General features: G+C 45.8%; 1 protein-coding gene across 1 annotated transcript in view; it reads left to right on the top strand.

Moving 5' to 3' along the window:
* Positions 1-25,966, top strand: part of fbxl13 (F-box and leucine-rich repeat protein 13) — a 255,100-nt gene that overhangs the window by 151,312 nt on the left and 77,822 nt on the right. Inside the window, 1 exon segment of the mRNA XM_041203120.1 lies at positions 24,158-24,277. Coding sequence (XP_041059054.1) covers positions 24,158-24,277 — 120 coding nt within the window.

The following is a 25,966-nucleotide window of genomic DNA, read 5'->3' as shown; positions in this document are numbered from 1 at the left end:
TCTAGCTTATCTGCCCACTCAAGCAATGTAGAGGCTTGTAAGTCCCACCAAGTGTTCCAAAGTGTTTCACCCCTTTAGCATAGGCTGCAAACTAATGAGCATTTTAATGGACAGCAGAACAGCTGGACGGCTGGGCATGTTGTACAATCTCCTGGTTAAAGCTGGCCATGAAGTAGCCACTGGTGGAGGCACTCACAGTCCCTTGCAATATCATCATCCCAGTTTGGACGTCTCCCCCATGGTTCAAGCTAACAATGCAGCCTTGCAGTGTGGGTTAGGAGAATGCCTGCACCTGAGCTGAGAGAACAGCATGTAGTCAGTCCAAAGCTGCCGCCAATTGGTCAGGTGGAGTGGGGTGGAGGTGGCTGGGGTTTCAGGGAGCCATGCAGTGCACTAAACCCTGGCCATCCAAGAAGTGGCCAACACTCTCTGGGATGCATTAAGGGGCCTTCAGATTTAACCAAGAGAGGTTCTTAGTATACCCAAGCTAATCCATGGATCTCTCTCATTCATTGTGTATGAGGAGTACATCAGGAGCATGGAGCCTGGTGAACTAGCTGTATGCCTCATGGGGTACAGAGAGCAGAGACGATGGAGAAGAGAGTGATGGAGGAGCCTAGTTGTGTAGAGGGAGGAGTAGCACCCTCAGGAAGAAGGGGCAGCTGGGGCTTGCACACACGCTGCTGAAGAGCCACAGCAAACTGTCGTTGGTTGGCACCTAGATAGACCCAGGTCTATAGATGCCGCCTTTCATTACTGCAGATGACCGAGAACCAGTGTTGCTGAAGACTGCGCATATCTATGGAACTGGTTAGTCACATCTGCCAGCTACTGCAGGATTTGGCGCCATGGGGGCATGGAGGGCATCTACTGCCATTGTCCAAGAAAATGACTGTGATGCTCAACTTTTATGCCAGTGGCTCCTTTCAGGGCTCCACAGGTGACTTCTGTGGGATATCACAAGCCTCCACCCACAAATGCTTCCATGAGGTCACGGATGCCATCTTCGTGAAGGCACACAACTTTGTGCATTTCGCCTAGAACCAAGAGAGCCAGGATGCAAGAACGATTGGATCTGCCCAGATCTTGGGTTTCCCACAGGTGCACGGTGCGATCAACTGCACTCATGTGGCACTCAGATTTCTGTCAGAACAAGGGCTCGACTATGTCAAATGCACGGGCTTCCATTCGCTGAATATGCAGCTGGTGTGTGACCACCACAAACGTATCCTACAGGTCTCTGCATAGTTTCCAGGGAGTGTCCATGACTCCTGCATTCTCAGTCGGTCACAGATCCCTAAAATCTTCCAGGGTCCACAGAGGCTGCAGGGTTGGTTCCTAGGGGACAACGACCACCTGCAGAAGATGTGGCTGATGACACCCAAGCGGCGGCCTCAGACTGCAGCAGAGCGAAAATATAACGAGTCTCATGCTCCAACTTGCAACTCGGTTGAGCAAACCATCGGATGCTGAAAATGAGGCTCAGTGCCTGGACCAGTCTGATGGAGCCCTGTAATATAGTCCACAGAGGGTGTCACATATCAGCATCGCCTGCTGCGCGCTTTACAACCTGTTACCGCAACAGGGAGAGGAGCTGGCTGAGGAAGAGATGCAAGAGCTGGAGGTCTCCTCTGAGGAAGATACCGACAGCGATGAGGGTAAAGAGGTCCTCGAAGGCAACGATCATGGCGTTGAGGCCCTCACACTGGCCAGACGAGGCAGGCGCACTCAGGAGGCCCTCATAGCTGCTAGATTTGTGGAGGATGATGACGCCATGCAGTGAGGAGACACCATAGATCCTGTTAACCTATGAACGTTTGACTCCAGTCTGGCTTATTGCAGTGCACATACCCTCTGTGATAATGTTCCTGTCATGGAGACGCAGTGGAGGCCCTAATAGTTGTTTGTTTGCAGGAGGATGATGATGACATGCAATGAGGACACTCCATTGATTTTCTCATAGCCTCTGAGAATGTCTGACTCCTGGTTGCCAAATATTCAAGAATGATAACAAAGGAAAAAGAGGAGTGGATGTGGCAATATTGATTAAGAATGATGTTGCAATTCAAAATAGAAAGGAGTTAGCAAATGGTTCAAGGTCAGAATCTATTTGGCTTGAGTTAAGGAACAGAAGGGGAACTGTTACATTGTGGGAGGTTTTTTATTGAGCTCCAAACAATGAGAAAGAGATAGATGAACAAATTTGTTGGTAAATTTCAAAGGCATGTAACAAAACTAGGTAGTTATATTAAGAGGTTTCAAGTCTCTAATATAGACTGGGAAGGACAGTGCTACTGGTAGGGAAGGTGAAAAATGTCAGAGATATTAACAGGAGAACTTTTTTTGTCAATATGTCTCCCGTTCAGCAAGGAAGGAAGTAGCTTTGTACCTGTTTCTGGAAAATTAATAGGGCAAGCTAAGTGTGTTACAATTGTAGAACTGTGACCAAGTCATAGTTTGGTTTAAAGTAAATATGAAAAAGAGGCCAGAAAATATCGAAGGTGAACATTCTCAAATGGGGTAGAGCTAGTTTCAGTGATTTAGGAAGGGACATAGCACAGATTATATTGGAAAAGGTGATTAATGGTAAAGCAGCAACAGAAACATGGAAAGCATCCAGAGAGGTAGTTCAGGTACATCCTAGATATATTCATTTGAAGAGAAAAGATAGAACATCCAAACTAATGTTCCATAGATGATAAAGAAAGTACAAATTAAAATAAAACAAAAAAAGGTGTATAAAAAATGTCAGAAGCAAGATTCAGTTAATAACCAAGAAGATTATGGGAAGTATAGGAAGAATTGAAAAAGTTAATATGGGAGGCAAAGAGAGGATAGAAGAAAAAAAATAGCAGGCAATATTAAATTGAACTCTAAAACGTGTTATAAACAGCCAGTATCCCATGCAAGCACCAGAAGCCTCTGAAGTTATGCTGTCATGAGGTCACTCAACTATACCAGCAGATTTGATGCTTTATTCGCAAACTTGGGCCATGGAGGTTCGTTCAATATATTTGCTTGTCATACATCAAAGAATATGCAATCAGGTACAAAAGGTACTCAGCACAAGTGTTTTTAAACTTAGACTAGAATTACATTTGCTTAGGCAGAGTTTGTGGAAATGCTGCACTGTGTTTTTGGAAATGTTTTTTGAGAACTGTTGCTTAAAAACAGTGAGGACACAGGATTTGCTGCCCAAGTTATGGAGCTGTGATTGCAATGCCTCCTGGTCTACAACATAGCCATGATATGGAGCATAGGCTGCAGAGAGGGGTAGCTCTGCAATGAGGAAGGAAAAGGAGGACTGTCCTCAGTAGGCCTTCCCCACCAACTGTTTCTCAGGAGCATTTTACCTACCTACACCTAACCCAGAAGCATTGCCTGAGGCAATTCAGGTTCAACAAGGAGGTGATCATTGAACTGTGCTATCTCCTACAACCTGACCTGGAGCCTCACACCAGGGCCAGTACTGCCCTGCCAGAAGATCTGAAGGTCACTGTTGTCTTAAGACTTTATGCTATTGGGTCCTTCCAGCTGAGAATGGGAGATAACTCCAACATATCCAGGCATCCAGAGACCATCTTAGAATGAGGAGAAGATAAAGGAGGAGGCATCCAGGATAACTTTGAAACAAACAAACTATAATGAAGTGCATTAAGAGACTCCATTTCCAATTAAATGGCTTCCCTGATCCCCATGGACACACCATTCATCTGTTATCATTGGTGTTGTTGTGATATTGCTTTCAAAGAGAATATGCTAATGAGTAAGTAGCCAAGATGTAAACCATGTGACCAGCAGACATTGTTCAGAGGAGCTTTCAGTTTAGCTAGCAGCATTTGGTGTGAAGGAATTGGAGCTGTACTTTCCTGTTAACAATAGCTGTTGAATTTTATAGTAAATATATCTGCTGAGTAATCTTGTACTACATATTTAAATAAAGCAAACCTGCATTTAGTTACCAGTCTTGTGTGAAATTGGTAAGCTTGTATTAAGCAAACAGAAATGCCACATGGTGAGCAACAATAGTGCAATCAAACAACAAGTATGTACAGCATACAGACAGCAACAACAGGGAGTGTGCCAGAGAACCACATAGATAGCCTGTGGCTGAATGGGTTGTACTTTAAAGATGCTGTCCTTCATTGGCAGAGGTATAGAATATAAAAGTAAGGATATAATGTTGGAATTGTGTAAAACACTGGTGAGGCCACAACTGGAGTATTGTGTGCAGTTGTGGTCACCACATTACAGGAAGGACATAATAGAGTGCAGAAGAGGTTTACAAGAATATTGCCAGGGTTAGAAAAGTATAGCTACAAGGAGAGATTGGATAGGTTGGGGTTATTTTCTTTGGAACAAAGAAGGCTGAGAGGTGACTTGATTGAGATGTGCAGAATTATGAGGGGAATAGATAGGGTGGACAGGATAAAATTGTTTACCTTGGTGGAGAATTCTAGAACCAGGGGACATAGATTCAAGATAAGTGGCAGAAGGTGTAGGGGGGACATGAGGAAGAACATTTTTTACCCAGAGGGTAGTGGGTGTCTGGAATTCGCTGCCCAAGAAGCAGAAACTCTAAACTCTTTTAAAAAGTACCTGGATCTGCACCTAAAATGCTGTAAGCTACAGGGCTATGGGCCGGGTGCAGGAAGGTGGGATTAGAAAGGGTACCTGAGTGTCCTCGGGCTGGCTTGGACAAGATGGGCTGAATGGCCTCCTTCTGTGCTGTGATTCTATAAGGATTACTCCCAGTGCCATGTGCTAGTAAGATCAGGAAGAGGGGAATAGACCATAATGAACACGTGGCTGGAGAGATAGTGTAGGAGGGAGGGATTTAGATTCCTGAATTATTTGGACCGATTTTGGGAAGATGGGACCTGTACAAGCTGGATGGCTTGCAGCCCAACAGAACTGAGATCAATACCCTCACAGGGTAATCACTAGTACTGTGGGGGAGGGGTTAAACAAGAGTGGCAGGGTGATGGGAACCAGTGTGGGGAGGCACAAGAGAGGAAAACAAAGATAGAAACGAAAGGCAGAAAAATAGAAAACAAAAGTGGAAGGTAGAGGGGACAAAGTCTAGCAGCATATAGGGCCATAGTACAAAAAAATCTGTAAAAATGTTAAAAAGACAAGCCTAAAGGCATTGTATCTGAATGCACGGAGCATTCGCAAGAAGGTAGATGAATTAACAGCACAAATAGATGTAAATGGGTATGATATGATTGCAATTGCAGCGACATGATGTAGGTTGACCGAGGCTGGAAACTGAATATCCAAAGGTATTCAATATTTAGGAAGGACAGGCAAAAAGGAAAAGGAGTTGGGTGGTGTTGTTAGTTAAGGATAAAATCAGTGCAATAGTGAGAAAGGATATTGGCTCAGAAGATGTAGAATCAGTTAGGATAGAGCTAAGAAGCAACAAGAGGCATAAAACATTAGTGGAAGTTGTCTATAGGCCTCCAAGCAGTAGTGATAAAGTAGGGGATGGCATTAAACAGGAAATTAGAGATGCATGTAACAAGGGTGCTACAGTAATCATGAGTGACTTTAATCGACATATAGATTGAGCAAACCAAATTAGCAATAATACTGTGGCAGATGAATTCCTGGAGGGTATATGAGATGGTCTTTTAGACCAGTACCTCGAGGAATCAACTAGGAAACAGGCTATCCAAGCTTTGGTATTGTGCAGTGAGAAGGGGTTAATTAATAACCTTGTTGTGTGGGGTTCTTTAAGGAACAGTGACCATAACATGATAGAATTCTTAATTAGGATGCAGGGAAACAAAACAACATCGCCATATCGTCATGTTACGTTTAAGATCAATGCCTTTAGTCATGGGCTTACCATCACCAGTGAAGATCATGTCTGGAAGGTGGGTTAGGACAACATTGCCAAGCCATCTCGAAAAACAAAGGAGAATGAAGACAATGTATGATTGACATGCAGGTGTGGAATTTCCCAATCTGCAGGTACAACAAAAGATTCGAGTCATACATCATACCTAGAGAACTTGGTTACCTGCAGAAGTATCCAAAGTGTGCAATGAGCCTAGATCCTATGAAGCTGCAGCACTGAATGGAGTGACATTGAGAAGGAGCAGAAGCCAGCTAAAGGTATTGTACAACTGTATAACACCTGGCAGTCCAACCATGTCTAGAACACATCCAAGGTGGTCTCAGAGAGTGAAATTGTGGAACACCACCATGAAAACACTCAGCATTTCCAACAATACATAAGACACCAACAAACCTGCAAGTCAAGAACACCCAAGTGATAAGTCCTGATCTCAGGAAGGTCATTACCATTACAAGATCAGGGAGGATTGTTGAATCACCTATACATTATACAGCCTCTCAAATTCTTAAATCCTTAAACTCTTGAATGGAGATTTTTTTGTTTTAATAGTTTTTGTAATAACCCTAACGTAAATGGATTTTCACTCTTAGTGAATATAATGTTATCTTGGAAAAAAAGGGTATGTTGTGATTTTGCTTTAAGAAAACATATGCTAATGAGTAAGTAGCAGGATGTTAACCATGTGACCAACAGACACTGTTCAGAGGAGCTTTCAGTTTAGCTGGCAGCATGTGGTGTGAAGGAATTGCAGCTATACTTTCCTGTTAACAATAGCTGTTGAGTCTTTACAGTAAATCTGTCTGCTAAGTAATATTGTACTACATCTTCAAATAAGTTGAACCTGCATTTAGTTTACCAGTCCAGTGTGAGATTGGGAAGTTTGTATTAAGCAAGCATAGAAATACAAAAGTTGTGAACCTTAACTCAGGTTATCCTTGGTCGGAATTGATAGAGACAACTAGAGGCAAAGCTGTTGGTGAATGTAATGCTTTATTAAACATTCTTCTAACAAGGCTTAGCACGAGGCTTCATGTAGAATTATCTCTCAGCATGCTCTGTTGTCATGTGATCTTACATCAATGATGATGTGGAATGTCTATTTACATATTTAACATTAACCTTTTACACTACACCTCCCCCCCAAGTCTCTGACTCTATTAAATACACTATTTACATTCCCCTACAGTTCCCCTTGTTGCATCAACCTGAGACGCCCCATCACAATGTCTCCTTGGCCACCATCCAACAATAAAATTCAACTACAAAAACTTTTTCATTAACATATTATTCTAACACAGCCAATTATACTAACAGAAATTAATTATTTCCTCTTTTGCAATCTCTTTGTGCCTGGCCTGTGGGTCCCTTTTTTTGTTCCAGTGCTCCTATGCAGTGTTATCCCAGTGGCTGCAAGATGGCTGGTGGAAGACTGCTGATTTTTACTAGAGGGATACTGCAGATGGCCTTGCAAGATGACCTTGAACAGCTTTGGGCTTTAAGGGGCTGGCTTCGGACTGCACCACCTCAGAATAAGCCGAAGTAGCCTGGGCTGGCTGGTTGAGCAGCAGCAACAAGAGTACTGGTACAAGGGCAGTGCTAGGAGCATAAGTGCTGTCATCCTGAAAGAGGATAGCAGGCTCATGCTCCAAATGCCACTGTTACTTTCACAGGGTGATACTCCCACAACTCAAGTAATCTGTTGCAAGATAGATTGCTGGACTGCTATGAGAGCCTACATGAACACTGAGATTCTCAGCCATGATGGCAGTTGTGTAAATTTGCATGACAGCAAGCATGGATCTCGAGATCTTGGTCAGACCTTCCACTACAGCACTGAGACATTGAACGGCTTCCATCTGTGCTACACTGAAGCTTAGACAGGAGCCACCTGAGATTGGTTGAGCTGGGTCTGGAAGTGCCGTCATGCAGTTGATCACCAGTTACACGGGCTCCAGATCTCGTACTGTCCTCTACCACATTAGAACCAAACTTCTCCATACTTTTTGAAAGTGATATAGGCCTGTCTCATAAGCCTGTCGGTGCACCAAACATCTTAGTGTGCATGTTCAACATTCTCCCATATGCTGCTTCAATCAAAGTCCTCATGTGACACACCTGTACCAGAATTTGTGTGCGAACTCAACCACAGATGAATTGGCACACAAGATATCCTTTCCCCTATCCTGGCTGCAGCCCACTCACACCTGGTGATTTACCTCGTGCACATCCTAACTTTATACTCGTCTCTAAGATATGGACTGTGTCAGTATCTGAGCTGGTGGCTACAAGTATAAAATCAACTAACAGTGCTTCCTCATCACTGGTGTAGGGTTACTTTCCTTCTTCCTGGGTATGTTGCAGTTGGTCAATCAGGAATTCTTTGGTATTTGAAAGCATAACAGCAGAAGGGAAAGGTCAAGGTGAGGAGGGTGTTGAGAAGGGGCATAAGGCAGTAACTTGCCATCATCCTCAATGATCTTGATGACACTGAATGCCACAGGCTCTGTCACAGCCAGCCTGATGATTTGCATTGTCATCTCCCCTGTCAGACTTAATGGAAGAACTCATGCTGACCCATGCTGGTGGTTCTCTGGTTCTCCTTCCAGTTATGGGTGACCTTGCTCTGCAAGAGAGAGGGCAGAGTGACAGTGATTGTGTTCTACTGCGTTTGGATGATGTATCTGCCATAGTTGAATAGCTGGCAGTATGAGGAGGCAGCAAAAGGTGCATGTGAGACTGGCATCATTGCGACAAAAGCAAAATGCTGGAGATCTGAAATAAAAACAGAAAATGCTGTAAATATTCAGTGCATCAGGCAGCATCGTGGAGGAAAGCAGAGTTAACCTTTCATCATCAGAACTGTGGAAAGATGTAATAGGTTTTGAACAAGTGAAGGAGGGGGTGATGAGGGGGTAGGAAGAATAAACAGGAAGGTCTGTTATTTCCTTTAAGAAAAACAGACTGCCTTTAAGAGATTGAGGCTGGCTGGAACATGTGCTAGCCTTGCATACTTTTAGACTCCCTGTTGAGTAAGTAGCCAGCCAACTGTGTAGGTCAAGCTAGGCTTCACGCTGTAACAATTTAAGTGAGGAGACAGCATGAAATGTGCATGCTATCTCCTTGGCTGAGTGCAGGAAGGTTGCAACTTGTAACCCCATGCCCAAAAATGTTATGAACCTATTTCTAGCGCTCAGAGTGTAAGCTGTTTTATTGGGAAATCAATTTGGAAAACAAAGGGAAATCTTTATTTAGAAGAAGAGCATTTTGCATCCATCTTCACAAGGAAGAGGATGATGTGAAGGTTACACTAAAAGTGGAGAGCAGCGTTAATGGACAGGATATTAGGTAGAGAAGCTATACTAAGTGTACAAGTTGACAGATGAACTTTAATGCAAGTTGGAAGTAGGTGGAGTGATAAAGTGATGCATTGTGATAAGAAGATTGAAAAGAGGTAAGGGGGTAAGAACAGAGTGAACTGGGATGTTTTTACACAGCCTTTGAAGGTGGCAGGACAAGTTGAGAAGGCTTTTAAAAAGCATATGGGATTTTTGCTTTATTAATAGAGTAATAAGGTACCAAGTCAAGTAAGTTAAGCTATGCCTTTATAAAACATTGGTTAAACCAATTGTATTCAGTTTTGGGCACCACATCTTAGGGAAGATGTCAAGGCCTTGGCAAGCATGCAGAAGAGATTCACTAGAATGCTACCAGGGATGAGGTACTTCAGTTATTTGAAGAGACTGGAGAAATTGGGGTTGTTCAATTTAAAGCAAAGAAAATTAAGAGGAGATTTGACAGAGGCGTTCAAGACCATAATGGGCCTTAACTTCTGAGCTCCCCAACGTCAGATTGTGGGGGTTACCCCAAAGATGCACTGGGGAATCTCCTTCAGAGGTTTACAGGTAAGGTTTGTACGGCAATTGCCCAGAAGTGCAAACTTCCCCTGGGCAATTACCCTGCACTGGGAACCACCTGAAAATGTCATTTAAATTGCAAACTCCGGATGGTTCTGACTGGGTTGCATCAATAGTTATCCAGAAGAGGTTAGAAGGATTAAAACCACTTTTAACTTCTGGGTAACTATTCTATAGACCCAGACCGACTTCTCCTACACCCCTGACACCAGGGGACTCCCATCATAGCCCCCGACTACCGCCCCCCCCAAGAGTCTCTCTCTAAACCCCGACTACTCCACCCACAGGACTCCCCCACCGCCCCCCCTAGAATCCCCAGGGGCTAGTCTCCACCACCCCCCCTCCCCCCAACAGGATTCCCTCTACCTGCATGGGACTCCACTGCCCCCCCGCTCCCCGGCAGGCTCAACTCCCACTACCCCCTGTCCCCAGGCCCGACTGGACCCAACCTGAGGCCTGAATTCCCCCCACTCCGGAAGCCCCATGCACCGCCTCCCTCGGCCTGACCATCCCTTCATCCGAGACCCTCAACCCTCTCCCCCAAGGCCCAACACCCTCCACCCCAGTGCAGGCCCGACCCGACCTGATCCAAGGCCTGGCACCATCCCCCTCCACACCCCCAAGGCCTGAACCCCTGACCCGAGGCCCGACCCTCTCACATCTGTAGGCCAAAATCCCCCAACCTCCGACTCCCCCAACCCCCTCATCTCGACCCCTCCAAACACTGACTTCTGATCCAAACGCCCCCGACCTCTGATGCCCCCGTCAACCTCCGACGCCCCTCCCCAAATTGCTATCCATTAACCTACTCCATGTACTGTCAAAGGCCTTTAAATTTCACTCAACCTTGAAACTTATCTGGTTTATGACAGCTATTGCCGTAAAAAAGGGGACATGGCCTCCTTCACTTCAACTCTCCTGCACTTGACACTGGGCCCCAGGGACACACTGCACTGCCTGGATCTCACCCAGCCTGAGTCAGAAGGTCAGGCGAGCTATGATCAAAGAAAAATTGTGGTGAGTAATTGGGCACGGATTCGGCAACCCAACGTGATTGGACTCTAAGGAAGTTCAGACCTCACAAATGGTTTTGATAGAGTAAATAAAGAGAAACTGTTTCTGGTGGCAGAGAATACAGATTTAAGATGGTTGGCATAATACAGAGGTGACATGTGGGAACATCAAGTTTTTGTGATCTGGAATACATTGCCTGCAGTAATGGTGGAAGCAGATTCAAGGAAGTATCATACAGAAGAGAAGTGGATAAATACTTGAAGAAAAAAATTGGCAGAGCAGGAAAGAGCAGGGGAGTGGGATTAATTCCATGATTCTATGATAATTGAATAGTTCTTCCCAAGTACAGACATAAGCACAATGGGCCAGATAGCCTCCTTCTGTGCTGCATCATTCTTTGGTTCTATTCACACGTTCCTCACATGTGGTTGGTGGGGAGCACTGGAAGATCTACCCAAGCAAATTATAAGATAGAATTTGACATTTGTCGTGCAGGCACGCACCCAACACGCTGGAGTGTAAAATTCTGAGACACGATGATGTCGGGCGTGTGTCCCGATGTCAACACGCACCGTCACAATATTTCACTAGGCGGGCGTGCTGTGAGGAAGGACCGCACCCGCCATTAATTAAAGGGCCAGCTAAGGCCCTTGAGGTACCAATTGTCTGTGGTTTTATGCAGCCCATGCGATTTTCAGGGTGTCGCACGGGCGCAACGGCAGGCGAATAGGTCACATTTTCAGAAACCTCATCCTCGGGCGGGATAAGAGGGGTGAGTGAGCTCGCTAATGTGAGTTGTTAGTACTTTAGCTTATATGTTGCTGCTGCTTGCTTGTATGAACAGGACAACTGCATTTCGTTTCAGAACTCCTTTGACAGAAATAACAGGCTTCAGTTCAGGACTCCGGAAGAGTCATAACACTTGAGGCCTTCCAGGTATCAGACAGCCTTCCCTTACCCTGGGAATGGGGATTGTACTCTCCGCAAGAGATACCTCCTCTGAAGAGGAAGAGAGGTGCAGAAGGGGGATGAGGCCAGGTGTCCCTTTTCAGCTTCCAGGGGAGCGACCTGTGGGAGGAGAGGCGCAGGCAGAAGGGGTGCAATGCCAACAGGAAGCCCAAGGTGGAAGGAGCCACAGAAGATGCCACTATCCTGCTGCCAGGGTTTACAGGTGGCACTGCAGCGACCTCAGTATGTCTGAGGTGCAATGCCGAAGGAGGCTCCGCCTCTCAAGGGAGACCATGAACTCTGTCTGTCAGATGACCGGCCCTGAGATCAGCACCACTAGTGTAGGTGTACACCCCATACCAGTGACGCTGAAGATCACAGTGGCCCTCAACTTCTACGCCTCCGGCTCTTTCCAGGGGCCAGTGGATGATCTTTGTGGAGTGTCCCAGTCAGCTGTCCACAGTTGTGTCAAGCTGGTGACAGATGGTCTGTTCAGGGGTGCATTGAATTTCATTCACTACTGCATGGATGAGGCCAACTAGGCAGAGCGAGCCAGTGGCTTTGGCGTGATTGCTGGGTCCCCTTACGTCCTGGGTGAAATCGACTGCACACACCAAGGCACCACTGGGTGAGCTGGGTGCCTTCGTCAACAGGAAGGGATTCCATTCCATGAACATGCAGATAGTGTATGACCATAGGATGCAGATTCTGCAAGTGTGTGCAACGTATCCTGGCAGCTCCCATGACACTTACATCCTAAGACACTCCCAGGTGCTGGATGGATGGCTGCTGGGCGATAAGGGCTATCCCCTCAAAAGATAGCTCATGATGCCTCTCCGCCATCCAAGAACAGAGGCCGAGTAGTGGTACAATACGAGTCAGGCCGTCACAAGGTGGTAGAGTGAACCATCGATCTTCTCAAGATGTGCTTTCAATGCCTGGACCATTCACTGCAATAGCCCCCAGATCGTGTGTCACTGATAGTGGTTGCATGCTGCACTGTCCACAATCTGGCACTGGAAAGGGGGGATGCAGTGGAGGAAGAAGATGTTGATGCAGCAGCTCTGGCAACAGATGATGAGTCCAGTAGTGAGTCTGAGGACGAGCAAGGTCAAGAGAACGCTGAGGAGATAGACACTGACCTGAGCAACCTCTCCAGAGAGGCAGGGACGCCTGGGAGGCTTTGATCCAATGCTCCTTCAGCTAGCCTACCAAAGAAGAGCCACCACCACATGCCAGGGCTGCAGTCTCCATACTCAATGCCTGGCAGGAACATTTGCTTGGTGAACAACATACACTATGTGCCACTTCAATGAAGTTCAATGACAAACAAATCACTCATAACATCCTGGACCTGCAGAACTAAAGAAGCACCCAGAGGCTTGATGAACACAAACAGATTTCATGGTGTGGTGCCTGGCATAAATAAAATAAATTAAGTGGAAAGGTGTTCTCCATCACACCTACTAATAATTAACATGAAAGTGGGGGGAAAAATATCACCAGTGATAAGCCTGTGTTGTGCTCAAGGTGCTTTAAGTTTTCGTTTATGGGTGCTATGTCCAGGCGCTCCCCCCTCGCTGGCACCGGCACTGGAGACATCCTGCTCACTCTACTGTCCGGTTGGCCTTGATGACCTTGGCGGGTGTCCTCTGGCCCTTGGCGTCTGTGGTGGCCCTGCCTGGGAGGTAGCGGCTAGTGCCATGGCTAGCATCTTCCCAATCACCGCAGCCGCATCGGATGCCATGGTCATTGGCAGAGGCACGGAGGAGCTGCTGCCGTCATCTGGAGCTCCCTCAGAGGAGCCCGCAGGGACAACAAGCAGCTCGTGCGCCAACATCAGGTCGCTTTGGACCTCCCTGCTCACCACTGATGGATGGGTACCTAGCTGGGATACTGGGTGTCCAATCTATCTGCCACACTGACAGTGACCACCTGAGGTCATTGCCGGTGTGAGGGCTTGCAGGTCTGAGGGCATTCCCAGGAAGCCCTGATTCAGCTTCTGGAATAGCCTCTCCATGACAGTCGCCACTCTCTCCATGGAGAAGGCAGTGTGCCGGGCCATGAGGGTCATTGCATTGCTCATGCTCCGTATGGACTCCTCCACACTGAAGACCATTCCCTTATGCATCTCCCTCCGCCAGATCCTCCTGCACACCCTACTGGACTTCCAACATCTGCTGCCTCAGGGATGACTTCAGAGGCACATCATCAGCCACCAACTGACTATGTTCCTGGTCCCTGGCAGTCCTCTGACTGCCAGTGCCCTGGGAACTCTCTGCCTCCGCCTGCACCTCAAGCGAGTGTGAAGTGCCCTCACCGCTGTGCACCGAGATACTATCCGGCAATCTAATGCCCACCAAGACGCTGGTATCTGTCCTGGTGCCTGCCTGTGTGACACTGATGAGTTTCTATGGTCTGCGGTGGGTGGCGGGCCTTCAAGCTCCTGACCCCGATGGGCTTCTGGTGAGCCTGAAAGGAAGAACAAGGACATGTCACTAGTTGAAGTTGTTACTGTGCATGTCTGATCAGGGTGCCCTCGTCTTTCCATTATCAATGGGGATTCCATGTTCGAGGCTCACATCAATATAGAGACAACAGTGGAATGGTTGCTATTACAGACATTTTGACCTCACTGCACTGCACTCTTATCTCCCTGTGGCACCCCAACCTCACCGTGGCTGGTTGACCTAGGCACATGGCGCCTCTCCAGCTCCAGTGCCTCCAGCTGGTATCTACTCAAGATTAGAAGGTGGGGCGGTCCTTTGCCAGTCCGCAACCTTTCTGCATTGTTGTGGGATGTCTTCTCCTGAAAGGAGAGAAGAGCATTGATTAGTCCACCCTGTACTTGCATTGCCATTGCAGCCTGGCCAACCCCATTTGAGGAATACCTCGCAGGGCTCAGCTGATTCGTGACCCTGGAGCTGCAAGATACTCATTCCAAGTAGCCAGGTCTCACCCCCTTGCCCAGATGCTGCCTCATTGACATTTGCCACTCACACTGTAAGAACTCTGAGGTCCGGTGGTTTGGAGGGTTGGGGGGGGTGGGGGGGGGCGCTCCTAACTGCTGCGCTAAGTGACCTGTGCCAACACAGTACTCACCCTTCCCAATCGCATGAGATCATTGAAGTGCTTACGGCACTGCACCCATGTGTGCCTCACCACATCATGGGAGCTCATTCTGGATGCTATCTCCTCCCAGGCATTTTTGGTGAGGTGGGGGGCTGGGGGCGGGGAGAGGAGTGGGGGGTGGGGAGGGGGGGTTGGTGGTAGGGGGGTTGGGGGGCGGGGCGTCCTCCTCCCATCCCTGGGGACAAGTATGTTTCAGCATGCTACTACCTCCTCCAGGAGGGCAGTGAGACACTCGTCGAAAAACCATGGGGCTGACTGCCCCGCCAACCTGCCCTCCCGCCTTCCGTGTTCAGCACTGAGTTTGTCCATACCAAGGATCCTCTGAGTCAATGGCAGCCTTCGCATGGCTGCCACAGCCACTTTGAATCAGCCGCCAGGTCACCATTGGACCCGGTGGACATTGAGCTCCCATCCCCACCTGCCCTTTCTCGCTGATGCTGCTGTCGCGTATTATGCCGGGTGGGCCTTAATTGCCCCACCCACATAAAATGGCGGTGCGGAGCTGATCGTGGGTTCCCGACCACCCTCGCCTGCTCCCGTCAAGCCTACCCGACCAATGTAAAATCCTGGCCAGAGAATATTGTAACTAGTTGATGTTTTTCCTCATTTTGCAATTGTTATTGATGTGGTTATTCTAACATCCATGCCAACTGCAATGTGATTTATCTCAAAGGCCACAACAGAATGAAGACATTAATGTATGGAAAATTGGCACAGTGTGTCTGCAATTTTAAATAGCCTCGAATTCTTTAATGCACATTTGTAAAATCAACCCTCTTAATTCTTAGCTTGTTACAAACAATTTTTGAACATTCTGTTTATAATAACAGTTCTCCTTTTCCTCTAAACTTAATTAATTTTGCAGCATCTACAAGCCTGAAATATCCTTCCTATATAGCCTTATACTTTGTATTCTTTTTAATTTACAATTAAAACTCGTGTGGAACTGACAAAATGCTACCCATGCTTATTATTTACTTTTTTTCTCTTTACAATATAAATTAATAGTTTTAGTAGAATTTCAAAATGTTGATGCATTTAATTCATTCCTATAAAGGATATGCATAAGGTAATCTAGTTTCTTGGGCCATCTCTGAGTATAGCCTAAAATTAAGAAATCATGAAACCTCACTGCCAGATCCCTGCTTTAAGCATGGACACAAAATCAGGGCTAGAATACTTTGGGCCTATTGCCATCTTGCACTTGTACATAGCAGAGCTCTGTGCCAGTAATGGAAACTCATATTTTCTTTCCTTAAGAAAGAAACACTTGCATTTTTATACAGTGCCTTTCATGAACCCAGTATGTCCTAAAGTACTTTGCAGCCAATGAAGTACTTCTGAAGTATAGTCACTTGTTGTAATGCTGGAACTATGTTAGCCAATTTATGCACAACAAACTTCACAAACAATGTGATAATGGCCAGATAATCTGTTTTACGACATCGGCTAAGGGATAAATTTTGACTAGTACATCAGGGAGAAGTCTCCTGGTCTGCTTTGAAATCATGTCATGGGATATTTTACGTCCATGTGAAAGGGTAGACATCATTTAAGCATTATCATAAATGCTTTGATCACAGAAAATGGTTCACCTTCAAGGGCTAAGAACACTCTGGAACAATTTGAGGTTTTTTTAAAAGGCACTGTCCCTTAAAGGGTTAATGCAAGGATTCTGGTTGCCTCTGTTCCTGGAAAAGACAGCATTTTACAAGAAAAGGTAATCAAGCAGTTTTAAATCCACAGAGTAGTAGTGGGGGGCATTCAAAAAGGAAATGGGGAGGACACAGGCTCAACTTGTTCGCTCTAGGGTGATATGGAGGAGTAACAAGCCCAGAGAACCATGGATGACCAGAGATATTCAGGTTACGATGAGAAGGAAAAGAGGCTTTTAGCAGGTATATTGGAAGCAAATCAGTGGAGACATTAGTGGAGTGCAGACAGTGCAGGGTGGAGCTTAAGAAAGCAATTAGGAGAGAAAAAAGAGGATATAAGAAAGCTCTGGCTGGTAAAAGTAGGGAAAATCCCAAGATATTCTATAAGTATGGGTGGAGCCAGAGGACATTGCTAGAGTGTTGAATGAATACTTCACATCCGTCTTCACCCAAGAGAATGAGAATGAAGGTATCGAACTCGGGGATAGAGACTGCGAGGTTCTTAAGCAAATTGATATAGGGAGTGACAATGTATTGGAGGTGTTGGCAGGTTTAAAAGTAGACAAATCTCCAGGCCCGGATGATTTGTGTCCCAGGTTGCTGAGGGAGGCAAGGGAAGAGATCACGGGGCTTTGACCCAAATTTTTAATTCCTCTCTGGCCACGGTGGAGGTGCCAGAGGACTGGAGAACAGCTAATGTGGTTCCGCTATTTAAGAACAGTTGTAGAGATAAGCTAGGGAACTACAGGCCAGTGAGTCTCACGTCAGTTGTAGGGAAACTATTGGAGAAAATTCTGAAGGAGAGAATCTATCTCCACTTGGAGAGGCAAGGTTTGATCAGGGATAGTCAGCATGGCTTTGTCAGAGGGAGGTCATGCCTAACAAATTTGATTGAATTTTTTGAGGAGGTGATCAGGTGTGTAGATGAGGGTAGTGCAGTTGATGTAGTTTATGTGGATTTCAGCCAAGCCTTTGACAAGGTCCCACATGGGAGACTTATAAAGAAGGCAAATGCACATGGGATACAGGGTAATTTGATAAGTGGATTCAAAATTGGCTTAATTGTAGGAGACAGAGGGTGATGACAGAAGGATGCTTTAGTGACTGGAAGACAGTGTCCAGTGGCGTATCACAGGGATATGTGCTCGGTCCCCTATTATTTGTCATTTATGTAAATGACATAGATGACTATGTGGGGGGTAGGATAAGTAAGCTTGCGGATGACACAAAGATTGGGTGGTTAATAGTGAGGTTGAGTGTCTTGGGCTACAGGAAGATATAGATGGGATGGTCAAATGGGCAGATAAGTGGCGGTTGGAATTTAACCCTGATAAGTGCGTGGTGATACACTTTGGAAGTAGTAATTTGACAAGGAAGTATTCAATGAACGGCATGGCACTAGGAAGTTCTGAGGAACAAAGGGACCTTGGCGTGTGTGTCCATAGATCTCTGAAGGTGGAGGGGAATGTTAGTGGGGTGGTGTAAAAGGCATATGGGACACTTGCCTTTATCAATCGAGGCATAGATTACAAAGTAGGGAGGTCATGTCGGAGTTGTATAGAACCTTGGTGAGGCCACAGCTGGAGTACTGTGTGCAGTTCTGGTTGCCACATTATAGGAAGGATGTGATTGCACTGGAGGGGGTGCAGAGGAGATTCACCAAGATGTTGCCTGGAATGAAACATATAAGTTATGCAGAGAGGTTGGATAGACTTGAGTTGTTTGCGTCAGAGCAGAGAAGACTGAGGGGCAATCTGATCGAGGTGTACAAGATTATGAAGGGCATGGACAAGGTGGAAAGGGAGCAGCTGTTCCCCTTAGTTGAAGGGTCAGTCATGAGGGGACATAAGTTCAAGGTGAGGGGCAGGAGGTTTAGGGGGGATGTGAGGAAACACGTTTTTACCCAGAGAGTGGTGACGGTCTGGAATGCACTGCCTGGGAGGGTGGTGGAGGCGGGTTGCCTCACTTCCTTTAAAACGTACCTGGATGAGCTCTTGGCACGTCATAACATTCAAGGCTATGGGCCAAGTGCTGGTAAACGGGATTAGGTAGGTAGGTCAAGTATTTCTCACGTATCAGTGCAGACTCGATGGGCCGAAGGGTCTCTTCTGCACTGTGTGATTCTGTAATTCTGTAAAGATTCTGGAAACCTCTTGAAGCAGGTGGACTATTTAAAGGGGCCACTTGGTGGTTTATGGCTTTGGAAATACAGGCCTTGAAAACTGTGTTTCAAAGCTGGCAGGCTTCTTTTGCCTTGGGGAGAAAACATGAAGGATCAGCTGCTTAGACAAAGAAGACAACAGCTCCTGAAAATCCAGACCCAGTCCAAAGCAAAAAGTGAATGCAAGTTGATCTGAAGTTACCCTACGTTCTGAAATCAACTGACTGCAAGTTTTTCTCCATATCCGCCTGAAAAGTAGTGCAAGAGTCATCAATTGTTTCCCAGACCAGTGCTGAGGAACCAACCTTATAACCCAGATACCATTTCAAGGACTCCACCATTTATCCTTTTCCCTTGAACCATTGACTTTTAACCTTTCGGTAGAATTCGTTTGTTTTTGGTGTGTGTGTATATGCGTGTGTGTGTGTGTGTGTGTGAGTTAGGGTACTTAGAAAGAGTAATTATTACTTTCATATCTCATACTGTATGTTAATAAGCTTTGCCTTTCTACTTGACAAGTTTGGCTTGATAATAAACTAATAATTTTCTTGTTTATTGAAGAGACCCGGGCATTGAGTGGTCATTCTGAGATTATAGGTAAAGCACCTGGTTGGTCGTATATCTGGCTGGAAAAATCATTTGAAGATCATGTCCCTGCCCCATCAGGCCATGAATAGTGCATTATGTGAAGGGAATCCAATGGGGTGGAGATGGTGGGCAAAATTTAAATTGCAAATGAAGAAATAGGAATAAAAATACACAAGGTAATAATTAAGAAGGAAACTTACTGGAAAGTTAAAAACAGCTGTTTTTTTTCAACAGATTCTTCATGATTTCTTTATGTGCACTGGGAGGATGCAAATAATTTTTTTCCTTTCATGTGAGCAGCACCTGATTGATGCTTCCTATGCCAGAAGTACCAATGATGACCCCAATTGGCTTAAGGATATTGTAAAGGCTTATCATTATCTATTCTTTCAACTTACGTTAATTTGTAAAATCAAGCATATTTTTGCTTCAATCTCTAGGAAGCATTTTATACTAAATGTACTGCGAAAGCCTTTGACTTGATGATTGGCCCTTGAGCGTCACTCTATGGGGAGAATTTTTAGGTCGGCAAGCGAGGGCAGGGCCTATATGCCCGACGTCACCCCACATCATTTAGATTTTCAAGTTGGTGGGCATGCAGCCGAGTCAGCTGCGCACCCGTCAACCTGTCAATAGCCACTTAAGGCCATTAATAAAGTAATTAAAACTCTTAAAGGACCTGCCCATCCAACCTTAAGGCTGCCGGGCAGGCGAGGAGCCCAGGCAGCCTTCATAAAAAACATGAAACCTCATCCATAGGCAGGATTAGGTTTCATGAGGGATTTAAAATGTTCCAGAAATTTTTAAATAAAAGTAATGGACATGTCCCAGCTCATGTGACAGTGCCACATGAGGGGACGTGTCAATAATTTTTTTCTCATGTTTATTCAGTGTTTAAGATCTAAGCCGATCTCCCTGAGGCAGTACTTTGCCTCAGGGAGATCTGTGCGCTCTTTCGTGCGCATGTGCAAAAAAGCACACTTCCTGGTGCTGGGTGGGCCTTAATTGGCCCGCCCATGTAAAATGACGGCGCACCCATCAGGAACCCGCCCGCTCGCGCCCGGTCCTGCACAAACCACCTCACACCACAACCCCCCCCACCGCCGCCCCCTGACGGGGGAAGATCCTGTCCTAAAAATACGACTGGTTTTCCTTCAGTGTTTTCACTGAGGCTTTCCACCACAGAAGCAAAAGTCTAGGGCTATTGCAGTAGTATATTCGCACCATTTCCACTTCCTCATTTTTCCAACAATCATGTCATCTTAAAAAAAATATTTTTTCATCTTTTTTTAAGATAGCTACATGGCCAACCAGGTGCTTTACCTATTAATCTCAGAATGACCACTCAATGCTCGGGTTTCTTCAATAAACAACAAAATTATTAGCTTATTATAAAACCAGACTTGTCAAGTAGAAAGGCAAAGCTTAACATACAGTATGAGATATGAGATTAATAATTACTCTTTCTAAGGAGCCTAACTCGCACTCATACACGCACACCAAACAAAAGGAATTCTACCGAAAGGTTAAAAGTCAATGGTTCAAGGGAAAGGGATAAATGGTGGAGTCCTTGAAATGGTATCTGGGTTATAAGGTTGGTTCCTCAGCACTGGTCTGGGAAACAATTGATGACTCTTGCACTACTTTTCAGGCGGACATGGAGAAAAACTTGCAGTCAGTTGATTTCAGAATGTAGGGTAACCTCAGATCAAAAATAAAACCAAAAAACCGAGGATGCTGGAAATCCAAAACAAAAACAGAATTATCTGGAAAAACTCAGCAGGTCTGGCAGCATTGGCGGAGAAGAAAAGAGTTGATGTTTCGAGTCCTCATGATCCTTCAACAGAAACTTGCATTCACTTTTTGCTTTGGACTAAGTCTGGATTTTCAATAGCTGTTGTCTTCTTTGTCTAAGCAGCTGATCCTTCATGTTTTGATATTGTTATTTAAAAGTAAATACAGATGAGTGTGCAGATTATAGGCCCAAAATCACATAGAGTAGAAATCCCAGGAGTTGGCTGGGATGACAGCTGCCAGCATCCGAGGTAGGTCACCCAATTTAAATTTTGTCAGTGGGCTTGCAACAACGTCATTAGGGTGCATTTTGGACAAATGCATTTTGTGTACCTGCCCATTAAGGTGCATTTTGTGTACCTGCCTGCCTCAGGATGCTGATAAATGCAGCCCGCATGTCTGGGCTGGTAGATTTTGGGGTATTTTGCAGTGTGCCCCCATAATGCTTTTAAATATGATCCTTGCAACCCCATTTTGAAGGAGGACACTTTAAAAAATCTTTTTTGAGGCTTCAGGCCACAGTCTTTGACTTGAAACCATGTGGTAGATCCCACAGTCAACATGTAAAAGGTTGATATGGCTTTTCCCTCTCATCGTACCAATGTTCAAAGGTACACTAGAACTCTGAGAGATCATGACTACAGAAACCCACAAAATAGACCCTGGTCCCATCTAAACTCCTCAGTGCTTGTTGAGGACAGACAGACTATGCACACAAACAAATGCAACTGAAATCCCTGAAAAATTGTTGGTGTACAATATTATTGGACTCAAAATTCACTTAGTCTAACATTTATTTACAGAGCGAAAAATTACAAGTATACACCTCCTAACTCAACTACACCCCAGTTTCAATATCTCTTTAGATCTGCTCAAGTAAAGCCCAATTAATACCCTGTAGCTGCATATAATTATTGGTATACAATTGACATGTACTGTGCTCTTATTTGCATCAAGTCCTATTCACCTATCACCCTTGTTCTTGCTGATCTGCACTGGCTTCCAGTAAAGCAAACCCCTTGATTTCAAAACTCTTTGTTTTCAAGTCCATCCAAGGCCTTGCCCCTCCCTATCTCCGTAATCTCCTCCAGCCCCACAGCCCTTTGGGATAAATGCATCATCTAATTCTGGTCTCTGAGCATGCAAGGATCCCTGGTTTTCATTGAATCACCATTGGTGGCCTCGATCTGAAAGTTCTGAAATTCCCTCACTAAATCTCTCTCCAACTCTCTTTGCTCCTTTAAGATTTCCTTAAAACCTACCTCATTCACCAAGTTTTTGGCCATTTGTCCTAATATCCTATGTGGCATGATGGCAAATATTGATTTATAATGCTCATGTGAAGTGCCTTGGGTGTCTTACTGTGTTAAAGGTGCTATAAATTCAAGCTATTGTTATGAAACAAAAAATTTGTGAAATACTCACCAGGTCTGGCAACATCATCTGTGAAGAGAGAAATAGAGTTCATGGCCAGGATTCTGTCAGCCCAATGGGAGTCTTGCCCACTGGCTGGAGAACCAGTAGGGAACACTGATCAGTTCCATGGGGAGGCTATACGGAATCAAGTACCTTTCAGGCACTTAAGTGACCACCGTTGGGCCTGAGATTGAGGACCCTGATGGCATAAGTCCTGCCCACTGAGAGCTGCCAGCCAAACTGCCTGGCAGCTCCTCATGCGGCCAGCGTCAGTGAGAATGATGGCTACTGGCAGCAATGCATTTACCAGAGGTCCGGATCATCATAGGAACCCAGGCCAAAAGTAAGTGAAGGCAGGGTGGGAAGCACCGGGGGTGAGGGAGTGGTGGGGGGAGAGGTGGGGGGTGGGTGAGGGGTGGGGTGGGGGGGGGTAGTGCTGAAGGCAAGGGCAGGAGATTTGTCTTTCAACTGCCAACCCCCTGCTCAATGCCTTATCCCTTGATCAGTCTCGGAGTGCCTGATAACAAGGGACCCCATGGTTTGCTGGCTGGCCTTCAGAGGGCACAGGAAAGCTGTGTGGCCTCCATTTAATCCCTGAGCCACCATTAAATTGCAGTGGGTTCATGGTTAAAGGGTGTTAATTGGTTTATTACTAAGCCTAATTGACACCCCACCATTGGCAGCTGGGAAACCTGTGCCAGCCCCTTCTGCCCTTTGATTTAATCAGGGGAGGTTTTGCCGCAGCCGGGAAACTGAAGTGGGGCCACAAATAATTGGTCCCAGCTGCCATGTTTCCTGCTGTGAAGGGCAGCATTGAATCCAGCTTAATGTTTCATGTTTCTGATTTCTCATCAGCATATACCAGTCGTTGTTGTGTTCCAGTAGGAGAACGCCAGAAGGGCGAGAACCTTTGGTCCATATTTTTATCCTGCATATCACTTACAGGCAGACCAGGATTTTATTTCACTATTATGCCCCAAATTGGGTGGGATGGTGACAGAAATTGTGGATAAAACCTGACAGTGAAATCTATAGCAGACTTCTATTTCCCTCCCCCACGTCAACCAGAGCTGTCACTGGTTACCTGTTTACTATCTGCTTGCAAATGCCAGTGCAGAGGTGGAACATGGGTTCTTGGTACATTGCCCTTTCATCTATCTCTTTTTACCATCCCTTACCAGGTGAAGCTTGGTGAGAATCCCTGGGATTATACATAGGAAGGCACCAAAATCTTCCAATGGAGAGAGAGGTCTCAGTCCTGGTTCTCTATCATTCATTTCACCTCAACCTCTTGCCCAATGAAGGCCTCAATCCCAGTTGATGCCTTTAGTGGTTGTAAGCTAGGGCAGTAGGCAGAAGCCCCATCCCAACCCTGATGGCTAAGGTTTAGGTAAACCCATTGCATAGTTGCAGTTCTGGATTGTAGTTATGATGTTTAGCTGCAAATCTAGTCTATGGTTTTAAGGGCAATGACCTAAATAATTATAAACTACTTACAAGCTGCTGAGGGCAATTTCGAACTGATCATACATTTCAAGCTTTTAAGTTCTTAAATTTTTTTAAAAATTGTTTTCCATTTATAACAATGTGTGATATGTGATAGACGCAAAGTATTTTTATAGATGTAGATGTACATGTACATGAATAATATAAATGATTTGTGTTACAGTATCACTGATGTGGGCATAAGATGCTTCATGGATGGACCTTCAGCTTCAAAGCTCAGAGAACTTAATTTGAGCAACTGCATCTATATTACTGATTTATCATTGCTGAAAATTATACAGAGGTATGGAAATACATTTTTATTTATCAATATGTCCAGCAACTCAATGTTTCCATTTACTTTTACAGAAAATTTATAACTGTGAACATTTAAAATGTATAATTTTCAATATCTGTTTTTACATGAAAAACATAGGTCGGAATTTTCCGGTCCTGTTGGTGTTGGTCCTCAAGGCAGGTGGGGGGGACAATATGGCCAGAAGGCTAAAAATCGGTTTTAAGCCATTGTGAAACCAATTTACGATTGTCCACTCCACCCATCAATGACAGGCCACGTTTCCCACCACCGCACGTCAGGAATGTCATTTTAATAAGTTTGCATCTAATTTTAAGCTCTACTTGTGGAATCATACCCCAACGTCAAATTTACCACCCACGTTGGTATGACTTCAGAAAGCCATGCTTTACAACTGTCTTTAAAAGGCGTGCACCTGGCAACCTGAACTTTGAGAGGAACTCGGAGGTGAGTGCACAGCGCTCATGAGCATCGCCCTTAGGACATCAAGGAAGAGGTGCTGTGCATTTGCGGAAGGCACAGGCAAGTTACTTTTTCCCAGCAATCTTTTAGCGTGATGACAGGGCAAGGGTCCAGTGTGAATAAGACTGGGGGTGGGGGTCAAGCAAGGCAGCACAAACATACTAAAGGAAATACTCAAGCGCATGCTGGAGGCGTGGGGGGGCAAGGCAGCATAGACGGACTGAAGGAAATACTCAAGCACATGCAGAGAGGGTGGGGGGTAGAGGAGGTGAGGGAAGTGGCCATGGACTTGGAAAAGCTTGTCAAAAGTGAGCATTCTTCTGCAAATGAGACCGTTCAGCTGCAGCTCCTTTGACATGCTTGGAGTCAGGCCTCTCAAGCTTTCCTGCCCACTCAAGCAACGCAACAGCATGAAAATGCCACCAAATGCTCCAGAGCTTTTCACCCCTCAGGCACAGACTGTAAATTAATGTACATTTTAGGGGGCAGCAGATTAATTGGTTGACTGGTCAAGTTGTACAATCCCCTTGGGAAAGGTGACCATGGCGCAGTCATTGGAGGAGGCGCTTACAGTCCCTTGCAATGTCTTTATTAAGGTATGTGCCAGTATCCATTATGGTTCAAGCTAACAGCACAGCCTTGCAGTGCAAGTTAGGAGAATGTCTGTGCCTCAGCTGAGGGCACAGCGTGCAGTCCTGTGGCTGAAGCTGCCGCCAATCATTCAGGTGGAGTGGGGGGGAGGTGGGTAGGGTTTCAGATAGCCAACAAGCGCACTACATACTGGCCATCCAAATGGCAGCCAGCATTCTCCTGCATGCGTGAAGGGGCCTTCAGGCTTAATCAACAGAGGTTGTTAGTAAACCCATGCTAACCCATGCGTTTCTCTCTTTGATCCTGCAGGAAGAAAGCATCGGGATCATGGAGCCTGGTGATTTAGTGTACGCTTCATGGCTTACAGAGACCAGAGAAGAAGAAGAAGAGGACGGCGGAGGTGCCTTGATCGGCAAAGGGAGGAGCACCTCCCTCAAGATGAAGGGGCATCATGGCCTGCTGCGCATGCATCCGAAGATTCACAATAAGCCGTCGCTCATAGGGGCATCGCGAGACCCAGGGTCTATAGATGGCACCTGTAATTCCTGCAGATAATCGAGAACCAGTGTCACCAAAGATTGCTCATGTCTGGGGAACTGCTCAGTAACATATGCCACCTGCTGC

This window comes from Carcharodon carcharias, chromosome 13 (genome assembly GCF_017639515.1).
Source record: "Carcharodon carcharias isolate sCarCar2 chromosome 13, sCarCar2.pri, whole genome shotgun sequence".
NCBI lineage: Eukaryota > Metazoa > Chordata > Chondrichthyes > Lamniformes > Lamnidae > Carcharodon > Carcharodon carcharias.
Note: the sequence above shows the minus strand (reverse complement) of the source record. Positions and strands in the feature narration are given on the sequence as shown.